The sequence below is a fragment of the Gossypium arboreum genome, chromosome 11, assembly GCF_025698485.1.
Source record: "Gossypium arboreum isolate Shixiya-1 chromosome 11, ASM2569848v2, whole genome shotgun sequence".
Classification (NCBI taxonomy): Eukaryota; Viridiplantae; Streptophyta; class Magnoliopsida; order Malvales; family Malvaceae; genus Gossypium; species Gossypium arboreum.
The window spans coordinates 8,125,568-8,142,748 of record NC_069080.1 but is presented as its reverse complement, the minus strand read 5'-3'; the positions used below and the strand labels follow the sequence as shown (position 1 = coordinate 8,142,748).

At 34.3% G+C, this 17,181-nt stretch overlaps 3 protein-coding genes, 1 long non-coding RNA gene and 2 other non-coding genes across 12 annotated transcripts; 4 read left to right on the top strand and 2 right to left on the bottom strand.

Annotated features, from left to right (window-relative positions):
• Window positions 1–3,022: 3,022 nt before the first annotated feature.
• On the top strand, window positions 3,023–4,048 carry LOC128284360 (uncharacterized). Its single transcript, XR_008274789.1, has 2 exons — window positions 3,023–3,144; window positions 3,257–4,048. It is a non-coding gene; the product is annotated as an uncharacterized LOC128284360 (long non-coding RNA).
• A 254-nt stretch (window positions 4,049–4,302) lies between these two features.
• On the top strand, window positions 4,303–4,373 carry TRNAG-GCC (transfer RNA glycine (anticodon GCC)). The gene has a single exon. It is a non-coding gene; the product is annotated as a tRNA-Gly (tRNA).
• A 3-nt stretch (window positions 4,374–4,376) lies between these two features.
• Window positions 4,377–4,464, top strand: LOC128284603 (small nucleolar RNA snoR114). Its single transcript, XR_008275028.1, has one exon. It is a non-coding gene; the product is annotated as a small nucleolar RNA snoR114 (small nucleolar RNA).
• A 228-nt stretch (window positions 4,465–4,692) lies between these two features.
• Window positions 4,693–7,182, bottom strand: LOC108470645 (E3 ubiquitin-protein ligase At4g11680). Of its 2 annotated transcripts, XM_017772022.2 has the most exons (5): window positions 6,328–7,172; window positions 6,128–6,247; window positions 5,813–5,945; window positions 5,258–5,410; window positions 4,693–5,039 (listed from the first exon to the last, which is right to left on the bottom strand). In XM_017772022.2, the coding sequence occupies exons 1-5, from the start codon at window positions 6,897–6,899 to the stop codon at window positions 4,878–4,880; spliced, it is 1,140 nt and encodes a 379-aa protein (XP_017627511.2). In that variant the 5' UTR covers window positions 6,900–7,172; the 3' UTR covers window positions 4,693–4,877. The 2 variants fall into 2 exon arrangements, with proteins under 2 accessions (XP_017627511.2, XP_052877962.1); XM_053022002.1 differs by lacking the exon at window positions 5,258–5,410 and having other exon boundaries at window positions 6,328–7,182.
• A 531-nt stretch (window positions 7,183–7,713) lies between these two features.
• Window positions 7,714–10,369, top strand: LOC108470644 (pentatricopeptide repeat-containing protein At2g03880, mitochondrial). The gene has a single exon (XM_017772021.2). The coding sequence runs from the start codon at window positions 7,758–7,760 to the stop codon at window positions 10,185–10,187; it is 2,430 nt and encodes an 809-aa protein (XP_017627510.1). The 5' UTR covers window positions 7,714–7,757; the 3' UTR covers window positions 10,188–10,369.
• A 460-nt stretch (window positions 10,370–10,829) lies between these two features.
• Window positions 10,830–17,097, bottom strand: LOC108470784 (shaggy-related protein kinase theta-like). Of its 6 annotated transcripts, none has more exons than XM_017772237.2 (14): window positions 16,547–17,097; window positions 16,168–16,206; window positions 14,881–15,135; window positions 14,296–14,388; window positions 13,955–14,014; window positions 13,564–13,836; window positions 13,405–13,479; window positions 12,629–12,685; window positions 12,402–12,542; window positions 11,945–11,995; window positions 11,749–11,844; window positions 11,582–11,665; window positions 11,335–11,437; window positions 10,830–11,258 (listed from the first exon to the last, which is right to left on the bottom strand). In XM_017772237.2, the coding sequence occupies exons 1-14, from the start codon at window positions 16,607–16,609 to the stop codon at window positions 11,197–11,199; spliced, it is 1,452 nt and encodes a 483-aa protein (XP_017627726.2). In that variant the 5' UTR covers window positions 16,610–17,097; the 3' UTR covers window positions 10,830–11,196. The 6 variants fall into 6 exon arrangements, with proteins under 6 accessions (XP_017627726.2, XP_017627729.1, XP_017627727.2 ...); XM_017772240.2 differs by having other exon boundaries at window positions 16,119–16,206; window positions 16,547–16,566; XM_017772238.2 differs by lacking the exon at window positions 16,168–16,206 and having other exon boundaries at window positions 16,547–17,089.
• Between the last annotated feature and the right edge of the window lie 84 nt (window positions 17,098–17,181).

Below are 17,181 nucleotides of genomic sequence, written 5' to 3'. Positions count from 1 at the left end.
CGCCAATATTTCAGCCTTTAATTTGTATTCTTACAGCCAAGTTAGCTTAGCCCATTTTTACTATTTTTTTGAATAATTAATCAGGAAATTTTCATTAAATATATATTAATCGAATGAGACCAATATTTACCGTTCATGAATGCATGGTCCTTCGCCGATCCACCAGCCCACGTCAGTGTGCATTAATTTGGTTACGTTTGGTCTGAATTTAATTTTTATATTTTAATTGAATGAATTTTGTTTATTTACTTTTTCAATTTTTTAATTTCACTCAGTTAAATTTATTTGATTAAATTTTATATTATGCATAAAATTGTAGACTTAATCTATATTTTTAATTTAATCATTCTTAAATCTTATATTTTTTTTAATTTTGAAATTTCAGTCTAACACAATTAGGAACCCTTAAATTTATTTATTAGTTTCTTTTTAATAATATGATAAAATAGCAAGGTAACATGACATTACAAATGTTATAATATGTTTGCAGATAAAAGTACTACGAAGGTCCCTTATATTAGGAGCTAAATTGTATTTTACCCTCTCTACTCAAAAAATGGACAAATTAATCACTGTGCATTAGATTAAAGAGTAAAGGAGCCATGTACGTCAGCATGAGATACATGTGACACTATTTGGTTATTGTTTTAGTCATGACATTTTTTAACAATAGAAGTAGACGAACTTTTTAACATAAAGGACGAGTTTGGCCTTTGATTTAACGTACATGGATTAATTTATCTATTTTTTAAGTACAGAGAACAAAATGCCAATATAAAAAACCTTCATGAAATTTTCACCTATGTTTGCCTCATAAAATTTTGAAAATAGTAAAATGAATTAAAATTGAGAGATTTATGCATTGATATCGTGGCGAATCTAGAGAGCTAGCAGGGCCCCCAACCTTCTAAAATGGATTTTTTTATTTAGGTCCCTTAAAATTTTAAACTAGTAATGATAAAATTACATTTTGGTCCTTCCAAAAATAATAAAAAATTAATTTAACCCTTTAAAATTTATAAAGATATAAGCTATTAAAATGGTAAAATTATATTTTTACTATCATAAAAATATACAATTTAATTTTGCCCTCTTAAAAAATGTTCTCTATATAAATTTTGTATTTGGAAAATATGATAACATATTTTTAAAAATAAAGTAGATAGTTATTTTTCTTAGGATAAACCTCAAAATTATACATGAACTTTGACTTCATGTGCAATTGTATATATGAACTTTAATTGTGGTTTAAATGTATACTTGAAACTTTAATTTTGAGTTAATCGTATGTATTCAAAGAAATAAATATATCAATTTATTTTTATATTGGATAAATATAATTACTCATGTATGCAATATATATACATAAAACGATCTTATATCAATAATTGTGTTAATTATTTACAATAATTTGATCAAATTAAAATTTCATGTATAACATTGAACAAAATTAAAATTCATGTATACAATTACACATTAAATCATAATTCATGTATAGTTTTAAAATTTATCCCTTTTTCCTGTTGAGGAGAAATTAGGTAGACAATAATTGACCCTTTATTTTTTGCTAAACTAAATTTAGCTTTTTAAGAATGTGATTTTTACCAAAAAATCAAATTACCTCATTTTATTCATTATTTTTAATTATCTTTGGTGAATTAAAGTCACAATAATTATATATATATATATATATATTTTATTTTAATTATAAATATTTTAATAAAATTTTTTTGTAATTGAATTGACACTGTTTTTAATTGAAAATGAAATTTGATGGCTTGTAGATTTAAGTAAACAGATAATAGTCATCTTTCCATTAGCAAAATGGAAGAAGATCTTAAACAGATTGCAGGACATGTTTAGGTAAAATCCATCGTTTTTGCAAGGTAGTTGTGGTTGACCTAAATTTCTACTCCAAAATTTCCTGGCAAAAGAACTATAGAAAAGAGAAAACCAATGGACATTTTTTTATTACTTACATTCCAACACAAATGTTGTGGCTTAGACCCTCTCTAGGCATTTATTTTATTAGCCAATAAACAATAAACAGATTTCCTTACTTCCACCTCCATGCTGACGACTGCCCGCTGATGTAAGTAGCTCTACATGTACATCATTTGTTTGATGGAAGTTTTATTAATTAATAGTTTCATTTTGTTTGTTTTAAATTTATTTATTTTCTTTAATAATGTTATAAATAAGATTTTATAATTTATTTGTTAGAAAAACAAACTGAATTGATGTTTAAAATAATTTTGTATTTTACCTTCTACTTAAAAATAAATAAATTAATCTTTGTACATCAAATTAAAAATTATATTGTTTCTTTATTAAATTTTTATCTGTTTTACTACTAAATGATGATGTGACTGATTTAAATAACAAGAAAATGACATGTGACATTTTATCACTTCAACAAATATTTTAAATAATTATAAATAATTATAGAAAAATATAAAAATTATTTAAATTATTAAAGACAACATAATGAACTTGAAAATGGTTATCCATGCTTAAACGAGTCTAAACAATCATTTACCCAGATTTATTCTAGAATGGTTTCTTAAATAATTATAAAATTTATAAAAAATAATTTAAAATTATTAAGAAATATAAAAAATTATTAATTTTTAGACAGTAATAATGAAACCTTATTACAAAAGGTTACTATTTTATATATGTATATATATATTTGAATTATAAGAAATATTAGGAAATAATAAAATTAGGATCTATCATTAAAAATATCAACTTAATTAAGAAGATATGTATATATATTTGACTACTTTAAGAGTTTAAAAAAATTGGTTTTAAAAAATTAATAATTATTTATGATTTCTTATAATTCTTAATAATTCTAAATAATTTTGTATAATTTTTAAAATTCACTCTAAAATTAACCTAAAATGATTGTCCAGTTTCGTTCAGTCTAGACAATCATTTATCATATTTTAATATTTTTATAATTCTTAATACTTTTTAAATAAACTTCAGCATAGCACCCTTATTTAATGGTTTCTATATCCTGATTGCTGGTTTTGGCCTGGGGTGTTGCCCTCTACAAGATATGTGCTTCAGATGGACGTTTTCATCACGCAGGCGGTACGTCATAAGTAAAACTTGTGAAATAGTTTTACGTACGAGGTACTTTCATTCCCTTACTTGTTCTGCTCTTCCTACATATCTGGTCTCTTGTATAATTACTCTCCATGTGGTGGTTGATTTTGTAGCTGTGTCTTATTGTTTTCTCTGCAAGGGAAAAAGTAACGCTAATATGTGTCATTCTGGAAACTTTCTACTGTGACTGATGAAGTGGAAACTGTATCTCCGCTGACATCATCTTCACAGAAGGGCAACCTATCCTAAGATCTCCACCCAATGTAATCACTTGAAGGCTACATCTATCAATATGCCTACTTATCTTGTAAATTGGTTGTCAAGCTTTTCCCAAAGTGTCAATACTCTTTCTTATTCATCTCTCGACAGATCAAGGTCAGGGAATTGTTGTTGGTTTTAATGAATGCACTCTAATTGATTGGTATAAGGTCCGGAATGCATTTGTGTTTCTGGATGTTGGTTTTACTCTTAGTGTATGAAGGAGTGAAATCTTTTTACAAGGAAGAAGATGCAGCTCTTCCCGTTAATGCTTAAGTTGCAGCTGAGCAGTTTATCTCTGAGAAACGGACACATTTGGGTATCCTAAGTAGTATGGACCCATTGTCTGCTGATGGTGCTACAATGCTTGTGCTGCCCTTCACTGAAGATGAGGTTTGGAGAGTGATTTCCATTAGCGATGGGGACAAAGCCCCTGCTCTTAATGCTTTCAATTTAAACTTTTACGACAGAGGAGGTTATGAAATTCAAGAACAACACCTTCTATTCCGGTCAATGCTGCTGGGAAACTACACTTGATCCTTAGTCGATGCCAGTCGTGATGCTCATTTTTATTTAATGCCAAGATAGCTTAGCCCATTATTTACTTTTGTTTTGAATAATTAATGAAGAAACTCTCATTAATCCAATGATAAAAGATATTCATATTAATAAATCGTGTTTTTATTTAATGCCAAGTTAGCTTAGCTCATTATTTACTTTTATTTTGAATAATTAATGAAGAAACTTCTATTAATCCAATAATAAAAAATATTCATAATAATGAATTGTATGGTCCATCGCCAAATACAGCACGTCATTGTGTATCAATTTGATCATGTGAACATTTTTTTGGGCCCTGCCATACATACCTGTCTGTCTTCATTAGTCTTACAAAAAGTATAAAATATTTTATCGAAAAAGCAACAAGCACCAGTGGTCTAGGGGTAGAATAGTACCCTGCCACGGTACAGACCCGGGTTCGATTCCCGGCTGGTGCATTTGAGCTGTGAAGATCTCTGTGCTTATGTGATTGTTAGGGTTTATCATACTCATCTGAACTTAAAGATGACATTAAGAGTATCTAAGCTCTTCTCTTTTTAATTTTTATTTTTAACTTCTACTCAGTGTTTACTGTTTACATACATGATGAATTTGGAAATATGAAACCGTAAATAGGTCGAAATCCAAATATTAGATTCACTTTCGTACCTAAAACATGATTCCCTAGAATAGTAAGTACTAGAAAAATAAGTACTTCATTAATAACTAAATTAAAGTGATTACCTTAACTCAGAGGGAATCAAAGGCAAAAGAAGCTGGGAAAAAGCATTTACTGTATGTAGTATATTAACAATTTCAAAAACACTCCAAATGGAAAACAAAAAACACATCTGCCTTTGTTGCAAAACCTGTTCTATGCTGATGTATAGTCATATAATTACATTTACATACAAGCAGGGAACTGCAAACAGGCAGTGCTAATTCCTGCAATTTAGGGTTTTCTAAACCTCTTCGCTCCCCTTTAGAATGTTGAACTTGCAGAGAGGACATGTAGCATTGATGTACAACCACTTGTCTATACAGTTGCAATGGAAATGGTGATCGCAAGGAAGTTCGCGCAACTCGGTCCCATCTTCATAAGCAGAAAGGCAGATGCAGCATTCCTGTATTATGATTGGCACATAAATTTATGTCAAAATCGTGAAAATTTGTTCTTTGAAAGGCCAGAACAACACTACTTTTCAAATGCCAGATATAAGGCTACCAGTATTTGATTCAATGTCGGATTGCAAATTGGTTATATTATGAATTGCAGCTTCCTAAAAGTTTCAATGATTTTACAAAAGCAGCATCCGAGTGCACAACAATACAGGCTACTTACAGCATCTTCACGTGAAAGAATCCGTTCAGTAGGAGTATCGGTGTTAGATTCAGTCATTATGTTATAAATTTCACCATGTACTTTTTCGAGATCACCTGTCCTTTGAAACCTGTACTTTGGCAATCTATCAATTTCTTCATCTGTTGCTCCATCCTGTTTTTACACATTGAAGATGGTTTAAACTATGGAGAACAGCAGGGAGAGTTTAACCTTGTACAGAGATTATGAAGGATGCGGCATATATAACATATTTCTATTCACAGTGACGCATTCAACAGTGAAAGCCATTACAGACTATGGTCCATACAGTCTAAAATTACATGTTTCCTCACAGAATGTTATAATCCGTAATCACCAACTCATTGCAGATTTAGTTTATCATACAAGAAGATTTTTTGTTCTACTTTGGAAAACATGATAAAAGAAGCAATCTTCGTCTCAATCACAATTAAAAAACTAATCCACCGAAACTGAAGCTGATGAATACATCAATGAATATTCTTTAACGCAATAACAATCTGCATTATTTAAAAAAAAAAAGTTAAAAAATTTTACCCGGTCTGTAAGAGCATACAAAATTGCAATGATACAAGGAAGACAGCAGCAAACAGCAAGACCAATAAGGCAGGCAACAGCAAAACAGATGAATACAAACACCACATCCAACGCAAGAAATGTAACACAAAGCCTGCCCAGTTAAGAACCCATGTTAATAATCATAAAAAGTAATTGATAATATCCTTTGGATATCCATAATATTATTCTTAAAGATGCTATAAAATGAGGTAGACCTTTGGGTCGTTTTTCTTTCAAAAAAAAAAAAAAAAAAGTAATTGATAATAATAGAAACAAACTTTATCTTGATAGTACCAGTAAAGCTTAGGTGCCTGATGTGTCAAAACTTGTCCTTTGGCAATTATCCAGTAAAATCCGATTATCCACCAAAGAAATGAAAACATCGTATTTGCAGACTCCAAGCTCTTGGCAACTCTGCAAAATTCATAAATATTTATTGAGCATAAGCAGTATTTTGATTCCATTCCTAACTTATTCTTATATAGTTAATTTACCTGGTTTCATCTCCACTATTCAGCTCCTCTGTTACATTATCCTCGGAATCCTCTGCTTCACTCCCGGACTCAGAATTCAGACCCAAATCCGGATCCTCGTTGCTCTGCAAGCCCTCAACCCTCCTTTCGTTTCTTATTTTATATTCTACTGCTACGCAAGCCACGTGAAACAAACACTGTAAGCCGTAACCCCAAATCCAGAGCCTTAAGGGGACGCTGGGCTTTTCTTCAAGGCTGAGTCCCAAAACGACAACCGCCATTACCACAAACGCCATATTCCAGAGAATGTCGAGGATTATAACGGGCTTCGAGTAGGCCCAATCGCTTTGACGCTCTTCGAGTTGCTCCGCAGCGGTTTCTCGCACGCGAACCGATGGCTCACGGAGCATCAAACGACGACTACTGGCGCGTCGGAGGAGCCTAGCGGCTGTGCCAGGTAAAGGTGGAGATCGACGACGGAGGATGCGGCGGCTGCGGAGAAGGTGGTCGGATATGGAATGGGTCAGGAGGGGTGACGTGTCCATCGCATCTGATGGAGGTGATGTCTGAGGTGGTGCGTTTGACGGGTTCATCTCCTTCAAAATAATAAAACCTTCCTGGAAATTAAGGTCGTAAGAAAAAAAAAATTCTATGAAGCAATTACTTAGTAATAATGATAAAAGAATCTACTTTAATGAGGAATGACTTTAAAGGAAACAATACAAGATAATTGAATGAAAATTGGGAAAAAAAGAAAAAAAGAAAGAAAGAAGAAAAGGTCTTAATCAAACTTGGCAGGAATTTGAATTTTGGTGGGTTTATTTGGATTTATGTAGGAAAATTTTGAAACTTTGAATTCAGATAACAAGAAAAAAAAAAGGGTACTCTCCATCTTATAAAAAGGCAATAACTTTAGTACAAAAGACTTGAATTATTAGTGTGAATAGGGGACAGTGGAAATAGGTTTCGAAGACGACGAATCATGACGATGAAAATACAATGATAGATAGCAACAGCCAACAGCTTCCTATTATATTTTTATTTTTATTACTGTTTTAAAATTTTCTCTATTTAGGAGTAAAATTTTGATGGATAGCGATGAATGAATGAACACTCAGAAAGAGCAGCAAAAGCCAAGGAGATGAAAACAGACAAGACCGAAGGCGTCCCCTGCTATCGGAGCATCTCAATTTCATCTGTTATGATCCCATGGAAGTTCCCGCCAAGTAGCTTGAGCATCAGGCGCTCCATGTAACTGTCAAAAGGACCCCACCTTTCCCTTTTTCCGTGAAGGAGACCGTGAGCCGTATTTAGTATTTCGACCCTTGAGATATTTTTATTTCATAATTTACTCTTAATTCCGTATCAAATTTTAACCCTTTTCGTAATCTTCTTGTTTGTGGCTGGTTTTGGGACTTGGGACTTCCATTGCTGCTCGATTTGAAGCTTTAATGATAAAACTAAATTTCAAATTCCTGGACTTGTCTTTCAAGTCATTTCATCAATGCATTCACGTGCGAACAATGCATTTTCATTTTGCGAATTCCAGTCAATCAAAGATTGATTCCAATCGGGTTTTGAATGGATTATCTAAATCGGGTCGGATTAATGAAGCTCGGAAGCTATTTGACAAAATGCCTGAACGGGATGAGTTCACCTGGAACACGTTGATAGCTGCGTATGCAACTTCCGGGAAATTAACTGAAGCTATACAGCTTTTCAAAGAAACCCCAATAAAAAGTTCCGTCACTTGGAATTTACTAATTTCAGGTTATTGTCTACATGGTATGGAAACCGAAGCTTTTGATTTGTTTTCTAGAATGCAATTTGAGGGGCAAAGGCCTAATCAATACACAATGGGAACTATTTTAAGGTTGTGTTCAACATTGGGTTTGCTTCAAAGAGGAAAACAGGTGCATGGTAATGTAATAAAGACACAATTCGAGTCGAATGACTATGTTGTGACCGGTCTTGTTGATATGTATGCGAAGTGCAATTGCATTTTGGAAGCTGAGTTTCTGTTTATAATGATGCCCAACAAGAGAAACCATGTCATGTGGACTGCCATGGTTGCTGGTTATTCTCAGAATGGAGAGGCATTCAAAGCGATTGAATGCTATAGAGATATGGTGGTTGAAGGAGTTGCCTCTAATCAGTTCACTTTCCCGAGTGTGTTAACAGCTTGTGCTATGGTTCAAGCTCGTAATTTTGGCGCACAAGTGCATAGTTTCATTGTTAGGAGTGGTTTTGAAGCTAATGTTTTTGTTCAAAGTGCGTTGATCGATATGTATGCAAAATGCAGGGATTTGGATAGTGCCTTGATAGTCTTAGAGAATATGGAGGTTGATGATGTTGTTTCTTGGAACTCTATGTTAGTGGGGTGCGTGAGGCAAGGCTGTGAAGAGGAAGCTCTCTCATTGTTCCGGAAGATGCATGCTAGAGATATGAAGCTGGGTAATTTCACATACCCATCGGTTCTAAACTGTTTTGCTTCAACGAAAGATATGAACAATGCAATGTCAGTCCACTGTTTGATCATTAAAACAGGATTTGAGGCTTCCAAGCTTGTGAATAATGCTTTGGTTGACATGTATGCTAAACAAGGAAACATGGATTGCGCTTTTCAGGTTTTCAACCACATGCCAAACAAGGATGTTGTCTCATGGACCTCTCTAGTGACGGGATGTGCACGTAATAACCATCATGAAGAAGCTCTCAAGTTGTTTTGTGGCATGAGATTGGCAGGCATTCATCCCGACCATGTCGTTCTTGCCAGTGCTTTGAGTGCTTGTGCAGAATTAACAGTTCTGGAACTTGGGCAACAAGTTCATGCAAACTTTGTTAAATCTGGCCTCCAATCATCCACTTCAGTAGATAATTCCCTTGTAACAATGTATGCCAAGTGTGGATGTATAGACGATGCAAGCAGAGTATTTGATTACATGCAAATCCGGGATGCGGTAACTTGGACTGCACTAATAGTTGGTTATGCCCGGAATGGTAAAGGAAAGGACTCAGTAAGGTTCTATGATCAAATGATAGCTAGTGGCACAAAACCAGACTACATTACTTTTATAGGCTTACTATTTGCTTGCAGCCATGCCGGTCTTTTGGAAAGGGGTCGCTTGTATTTTGCATCAATGGAGAAGGAATATGGAATTAAACCAGGTCCTGAACACTATGCTTGTATGATTGACCTCTTGGGTCGCTCTGGAAAACTCGTTGAAGCAGAAATGTTGTTGAATGAAATGGATGTGGAACCGGATGCAACTGTGTGGAAGGCCATTCTTGCTGCATGTAGAGTGCAGGGCAACCTGGAATTGGGGGAAAGAGCAGCAAAGAACCTCTTTGAATTAGAGTCCAAAAATGCTGTGCCATACATAATGTTGTCCAACATGTATTCTGCTGCCGGAAAATGGGAAGACGCCGCAAGGATTCGAAGAACAATGAAATGGAAGGGGATCAGTAAGGAGCCTGGATGTAGTTGGATCGAGGTAAACAGCAGAGTGCACACCTTTATGTCGGAAGACAGAGGGCATTCGAGAACTACTGAGATCTATTCCAAGATTGATGAGATCTTGATTTTGATAAAGGAAGCTGGTTACGAACCCGACATCAGTTTTGCACTCCATAACATGGATAAAGAAGGGAAGGAGCTTGGTCTGGCCTATCACAGTGAAAAACTGGCCGTGGCATTCGGACTTCTGAGCTTGCCACGTGGGGCTCCGATCCGAATTTTTAAGAATCTTCGAGTTTGTGGTGATTGTCATACTGCTATGAAATACATATCTAAAGTTTTCCATCGTCACATCATCTTGAGAGATTCTAATTGTTTTCATCACTTAAAGGAAGGACAATGCTCATGCGGAGATTATTGGTAGATAGGTTTTAGTCTAACCACGCTCCTAATTCTCCATACACTTCTGTGATCTTCCGTTACATTTAATTTGTATTCTACACATTTTTGTATTTTTCAACCAATGCTTTTCAAACTTATAAAATCCATAATTGTTGTATCGAGGGAAATTGGGTATTTATAAAATACGGTTATTGCTCATCGAAATGATGTCTTAAGTAGGCTCCATACTCGCCAACACATATACTACTCTAGACTTAACATGTGTTTATCATACCACACGCTTAACTTCGCATCCTCTATCTGCAAGCCCCCAATAACGAGCCCTTAATTTTCTACCTTGTGGGGCCCAAATTCCTTTGCATCCACTCGGATTGTGGGTAGACAATTTGGGGTTATATTTGGATTTTAGATCGGTAACAGAAAAAATTCCATAACAAAAGTTAATAAGTATATTTAATTTTAAGATCTTAAAATTCAAATCTCATTTCACAACTTGCTCTTAAAAGAACTAAATCAAAATAAACTTAAAAACTGATATTAACATTATTTTTACAGATTTACAAAATCTTTGATTCTATAATATTTACCAAACCAAATGAACCTTGTATCAGTGAAATTTGAAACTGTAGAACTGGGAAGAAAATTAGTGTGGAAAAAGTAGAAATTTCTCTGGTTGAAAATTCAGTGGAAACCTCCACTCTAAATAGTAATCTTTTTCATTAGTCGAGTCAGATAGCAAATCAGATCGTAAAACGAAAAAGAAAATCCCAAAACCTCAACACTACCAGTCCTATAATTCGCCCACCTCAAAGCACCATCTGAATATGCATTGTAGGTGGGGTGGTCCTTCAATGGGATAGCCTCCTACAACCTGATAATATCATTTTGGGTCATCACTTGGAACTATTAACCAACAAAGATGGTCATCTCTGAACTAGAAAGAGATAGGCAATCTAGCTTGTCAGCGGTGGCAACCTAGCATCATCCAAAACCAATTTACAATACGAACAGATGCCGTCCCATTCGATCATTTATGTCCTTGCATGTTCAGGGATCAGACGTTGCCGTAGTTCATCAGATGCACCAGCCAGTTCTGCATAACCATTTACATATGAACAATACACGGCAAATTTTAAGAGAATCATAGTGATGAGGTGAAACTGGTTTACCTTTAGCTGTGAAATTGAATAGCGGAGGTAAGGCTTGCCCGTTAGGCAAGCATACATTAGGGTCCCTTAAATTATCGAAGAAAGGGTGTGCACATGCCTCCAACTGAAAGCCAGGAAGTTTCATCTCATTAAATGCAAACATAAAGGATGGTTACTTACAAAACTAGAAGTTCCCAATCAAGGTCGAGGTCTAAAGAACTAGTGATATGTAACTGAAAACAACAATAATATATTTCAAAATTCTCACAGAGGTGCAACGTATGTTTGGTGAATATTGAAGCAGCCTTGACACTAGATCCACCGCAGCGGGGGGCAATTGCTTGTGAAATATCTGAAAGTTGTAATTTTAATAAGATTTCCACTTTTATGTACAACGTATAACAAGGTAACTAGAAGATGATCCAATCAGCTTACCTTATGCCATGGATGAGCTTTGATCTGAGGGAACTTAAATTCAGTGTAATTTGGATTCATGCATTTAATTTCTTCTCTGGTTGGTGTTCCCAGTATCTAATTCAATAAAGCAGAAGAAAGTGAAAAGATGAGAATCGTAGAAAAAGAAAAGCAGAAGTAAACACTTGAGAGGAAAAAAAAAGGCACAGATGAACACCTTAATAATTTCCACCAGTTGATCGACACCACTTTCACCAGGAAATAGCGGCTGCAAACGGAATACCAAATATGAATTATTGCACAGAACAGAGATTCTCTTCAAAAGATGAAACTTTTACATACTACAAATGGATGCCTTAGATAAGCACTCCAAAAGTATATAGATGGCAGTATAGTTTTGCACAATGTGCTTTCATGTAGACTTTTAGGATGTCAAATAGCATACTAAGAAACTAGAAGGGCTCAAAAGAATAATGGCATCAGAGAGACATTGCAGGCATAAATGCCCAAAGCAAAATGAAACAATGTTTAAATGCAGCAACACATATCATGAATATGCGGAGCAAAGAATGCTATTAAAGCAATACTAGAGCCATGCAAAGTATTAGAGAGGTAAATATAACATAGGTTGGCATCAATCTGAATGTAAAAGGAACTTTAATTTATAAACTCACATGTCCAAGCAGAAGCTCAGCCATGACACAACCAACAGACCACATATCAATAGCAGTGCTATACACCGTCGCCCCGAATATAAGTTCTGGAGCCCTATAATATCTTGAGCATATATATGATATGTTAGGTTCACCTGGTACCTAAACATTGCAGAATAAATCTTGTATAAGTTTTAGACAAACAAAAGCCTTTGTAACTTTCCAAAATATTGAAGTATTGAACATACCAACATTTTTGCACTACCAAAATCACATATCTTCAACTGGTGAGTGTGGGGATTGACCTGCAAATACATAGCAACATAAGCTCTCACATGCTTCAATATTTGGTAATAAAAACTTTATCAAAAGAATAACAAAAAGCAATGTGTAACGGATGGATAATGGAGACAGCTAATATTATATTTAGAAAATATAAATAATTCATTTTAGCAAGCACCTCGTGGCGTTAGGAGTACTTTTGTTAAAAGTCCTCTTTTTTTAGTTTCCTTATTTTATTGGAAGTCCTATTTTAGTTTTAGTTCCCTTAGTTTTAGTCTCCACTTCGAAAGAATAAACATAAATAATCTCTATTTAAAGTAATAAAAACAAGTCAGAATTTTAATGCAATTACAGAGGTTTAATACTTCTCTTTTGTAATAAATCTAAGGTTAGGAGCTCCCTTCAATGAGTTCCACATATTCATCATAGGTTATCTCATGGTAGAAACCATAACAAGGGGAAAGCCCATTTAATCAAAGCAGACTTTACCGCGAAAGTAAATAGATCCTTAATTTGTGAACTTAACACAATGACATGGTAAAGCCGATAATATTTCACAGAAAAGGACCACATTATATTATAAACATAGACAATAAATGCTTTAGACAAGCAGTATGCCTGACCACCATGAAAAGAGAGCGTCACACATTATAGCGCATTCAAGTTGATAACAATTTTGTCAAGTAAAGGTGAACCATAATATCAACCTCCACCTTATAATAAAAAGGCAAAAAAGCCTCACCAGTAAATTTTGAGGCTTAATATCACGATGACAAACACCAACCACATGATGTAAATAATTCAGAGCACGACAAATCTGCAAAAGCAATATAGCTTGTCACAATATGCACTGTGAATACATACAGCTGGCATATATGAGCAAAGCAGAGCCAACGATCACCTGGTATATATACAGCTGCACATGAAGAATGGGCACATGATAGTTCATTTTGGTGTAGTGCTTTGAAACTTGGTAAACAGTGTCTGGTACATACTCTAGAACAAGATTAAGATAGAGCTCATCTTTGTCAGTGTTTGAAAAGAAACAGTGCTTCAGTTGAACCACATTAGGATGGTCAAGTATACGCATAATCTGGAGTTCCCTATTTTTGTATCTTTTATCCTGCAGAACCTTCTTTATAGCAACAGATTCACCTCTTTCCAAGCACTTGGCCTACATTAACATAAAGTCTCATGTAAAACTCAAAGAGACAGAATATTCTGAATAAATGCAGATACCAAAGACAAAGGGTTACAAACAAGAAAAGGGTTAAGAGCCAATAAATTTATACCTGAAAGACAACGCCAAATGAACCTGTGCCAATCACACGCTCTGCCATGTAAGAGATTGTCTGAAGCCCAAGAAAAGAAATGCAATATTATGTGTTAATTGCAGCTTAGTCCAAATAGAATTATCAAATGAAATGAACCACCATGCATGTAAACCAAGACTCTGACATGACAATGACTTGAGCAAACTATTGAGCTGTGTTCATTTTTTAAATAACAACTAAAACAAACAGCCTCCACAGGAAAACTTATCTCCACCCCATCAAGAAAGAAAAGGGCATGGAAAAATTTACAATCCAGATAAGCAGTTATGTACAACAAAACGTCACCCAAAACAAATCACCTGTTTTGGTTGCCCATCCCGACCACCAATAGTAGCTGAAATTATCTGACCTGCTTCTGTTCCATTTCCATTAATAACAGGAGCCTCCACATCCTGTGAAATACAAGTTACAAACAATAGTTTAGAAATAATCAAGGAAATAGATAACTGTAGGCAGCTTTGAATCATTTCATAGAATCAAGTAACATTATCCAAAAAAGTTGCTCAGAAGATCTCTTGTAGAACCACGAGCCATAGCCTGAGGAATAAGTAGATTGCTTCCTCGTTGATTCAATCCATAGCCCTCATTAAGGCTCAATTCAAGTCATAACATGGAAAGGAAAAGATCATTCCTCATTGATTCAATCCATTGCTCTTGTTCAGGCTCAATTCAAGTCATATGCATAGAAGGAACAATATAATTACTTCAAATTATATCAACAGCTTCTGACTTTTTAAGTTTGAAGAAGTGAATAACTTCTTAGATGGTATTCCAGCTTACCTGGTTATAAATTTAAAACAAGGTGGATATGAAGACAATATTTAAGAGGGACATTTCAACATATATGTAGTGTTAACTCTGAGAGTATAAGACCAAGCAATCACCTTCTCATCTGGGTCAGCTGTTTTCTCATCTCTAATTCTCATTTCATGCATTTCATTAGGAAGCAGATCAACATCTGGCTTTTCAGTTCTAGCAACAGAAGTTACACAGGACGTACTTGCTACAGTTTCCAGAGATGAAGAAGCCATATGTTTCTCTCTATCAGTGGTACTCCTCTCAACAAAATTTGATGCCTCATTTACCTTGCATTCTGATTCTTGATCAACCTTTGCCCTCTTGGTGCCAATATCCCCACTCTGATGTGAAAATAAAAATAAATCATAAAACCAAAAATAAAGAAAACAAGCAACCTCAGAGTAATAGAGAACTTTCATACTGCTATCTTCGTATACTAGTCTCATTGTAGATCTCGTATGTTATCTTTTCATCAGAACGGAATTTTATATATACAGAAGGTAGTGACTTTGAATGATGAAGTAACAGTTTAAATTGCATAAATATTACATAAAGAGACACAGGCAAGTAGCTCATATGTTTACAAGATGCAGATTAACATTCAGTTCTCCTCCTCCTTTAAACAACTCTTGTCACTTGTATAAGATCTTGTGGCTCATTTGGTTACCTAAGGGCAACCCAGATTAAGCTCAAGAGTTCAGGGAGGATAGACAGACTTAAAAAACCCCAGTCTGAAACTTAATGGTCAAATCTCAAATTAAGTGGAATCCATCTTTTCTATTGTAGTTTGCTTTACTACTCTGCAGTAGGTGTAAAGGCAATCGGAAGAAACAATGTAGAGGCTCAAATGTAATTTTCTAAGTTCCTTTCCATTCTAGACTTTAGTCCATGATCACATATTGAGGTTAACATCACAAGGACCCAACCATTTAGGTAAGTAACATGTCTGCAGCATTTTACCTCTATATTAAAGCCCCTACCAAGAAAAAAGAAAGTTCGTTTAAGACATTTCCCATTCTCAGGAAAAACCAAAATTGGTGATTTGACCCATCACCAATCTAAAAGCAAAGCTCTACAGAAGATGCAACCATTGCATCCTGACTTTCCATAAACCACCATGGTAAACATATAATCTAAAACTAAAGGTTGGCTTATGACAATTACACGCATAAAAGCATAAGCATGACCTTATGCTATTGATATCAAGATATCCTAAATCAGAAAATCAAAGAAGAGATCCACCAACGTTGATCAATAAATGAATAGAACACAATCAAAGTCGATACAAATATGCAAGAAAATTCAAAAAGCACGGCAATAAAACCTTTTCAGAAACAAAAGCAATGAAGCAAAAAGCAAAAGACTTAAGCTACCAATGCCATTCCTCTCGTCCTTGTTTCAACCTTCAAAAACTATTATATTTATAAAAAAAAAAAAAGAGAATAATAGTTAAATAACCAGCTATAAGACAAAAATAATTACGCAACCAGAACAAAAGAAATCACATATATAGCATTAAGCAAATAATAATCCAGCTAAATCTAGATATAAATATAATCATAACAAAAATATATATTTTCTCCATTTATCTACGAATGAAGAAAATTGAATAACAAAAAAAAAACAATATTTTCGGTGAGCAAAACTTATAAAAGAAATCCAAAAATCCATTCCGTTTTTCTAGCATTTCTATAAACATTACAAAAAGAGAGATTAGCGTCAAATAAATCCATGAAAAAAACAAGAACTTACGGGATCGGAAGAACTAGAAGAACGACCGGAAGCAATGCTCTTGAGACGACGCATCACATTCATGATTTTAGACCGTAACTTCTTGAAGCTAAAACAACGATTTTGGCCTTCACAACAGATACGAGAAGAGAAGAGAGAAAACCTGCTTTCTCTCTTCTTCTTCTCCGTCTTCGATCCTATAACCAGAATTACAGATGGTGGCAAAACCAACCCAAAAGGAAATAAAATAAAACAAATTAATGTAATCAACAAAAATTATAACTTCACTACATTTATTTTAAAACATTTTATATAAACATAAATATTTTTTAAAATTTTCTCAAGTTTTCTTTTCCTTTTTCTTTCTTTTCTCTTTGAATATCTAACAAAACTCAATTTAAAATTTATATTTTTTAAAAAACTAAGAAAAGGAAAACTTTCTGTCTATAGAAATTTTTTTGTTCCATAAAACCCACCAAATGTCTTTCCTGGTTTGATTTTTCGTTGGACAAAGCTGGACCAAAAGCCAATCATACAAGCCTAATCTATTGCTAACTTCAGTCAAACGGAAAATATGAGCCGTCGATTCCTCACAAAGGGAGATCCAACGATCGGGTACGATAAGGACTTTTAGGTAATTACAACTCTCCTTTATG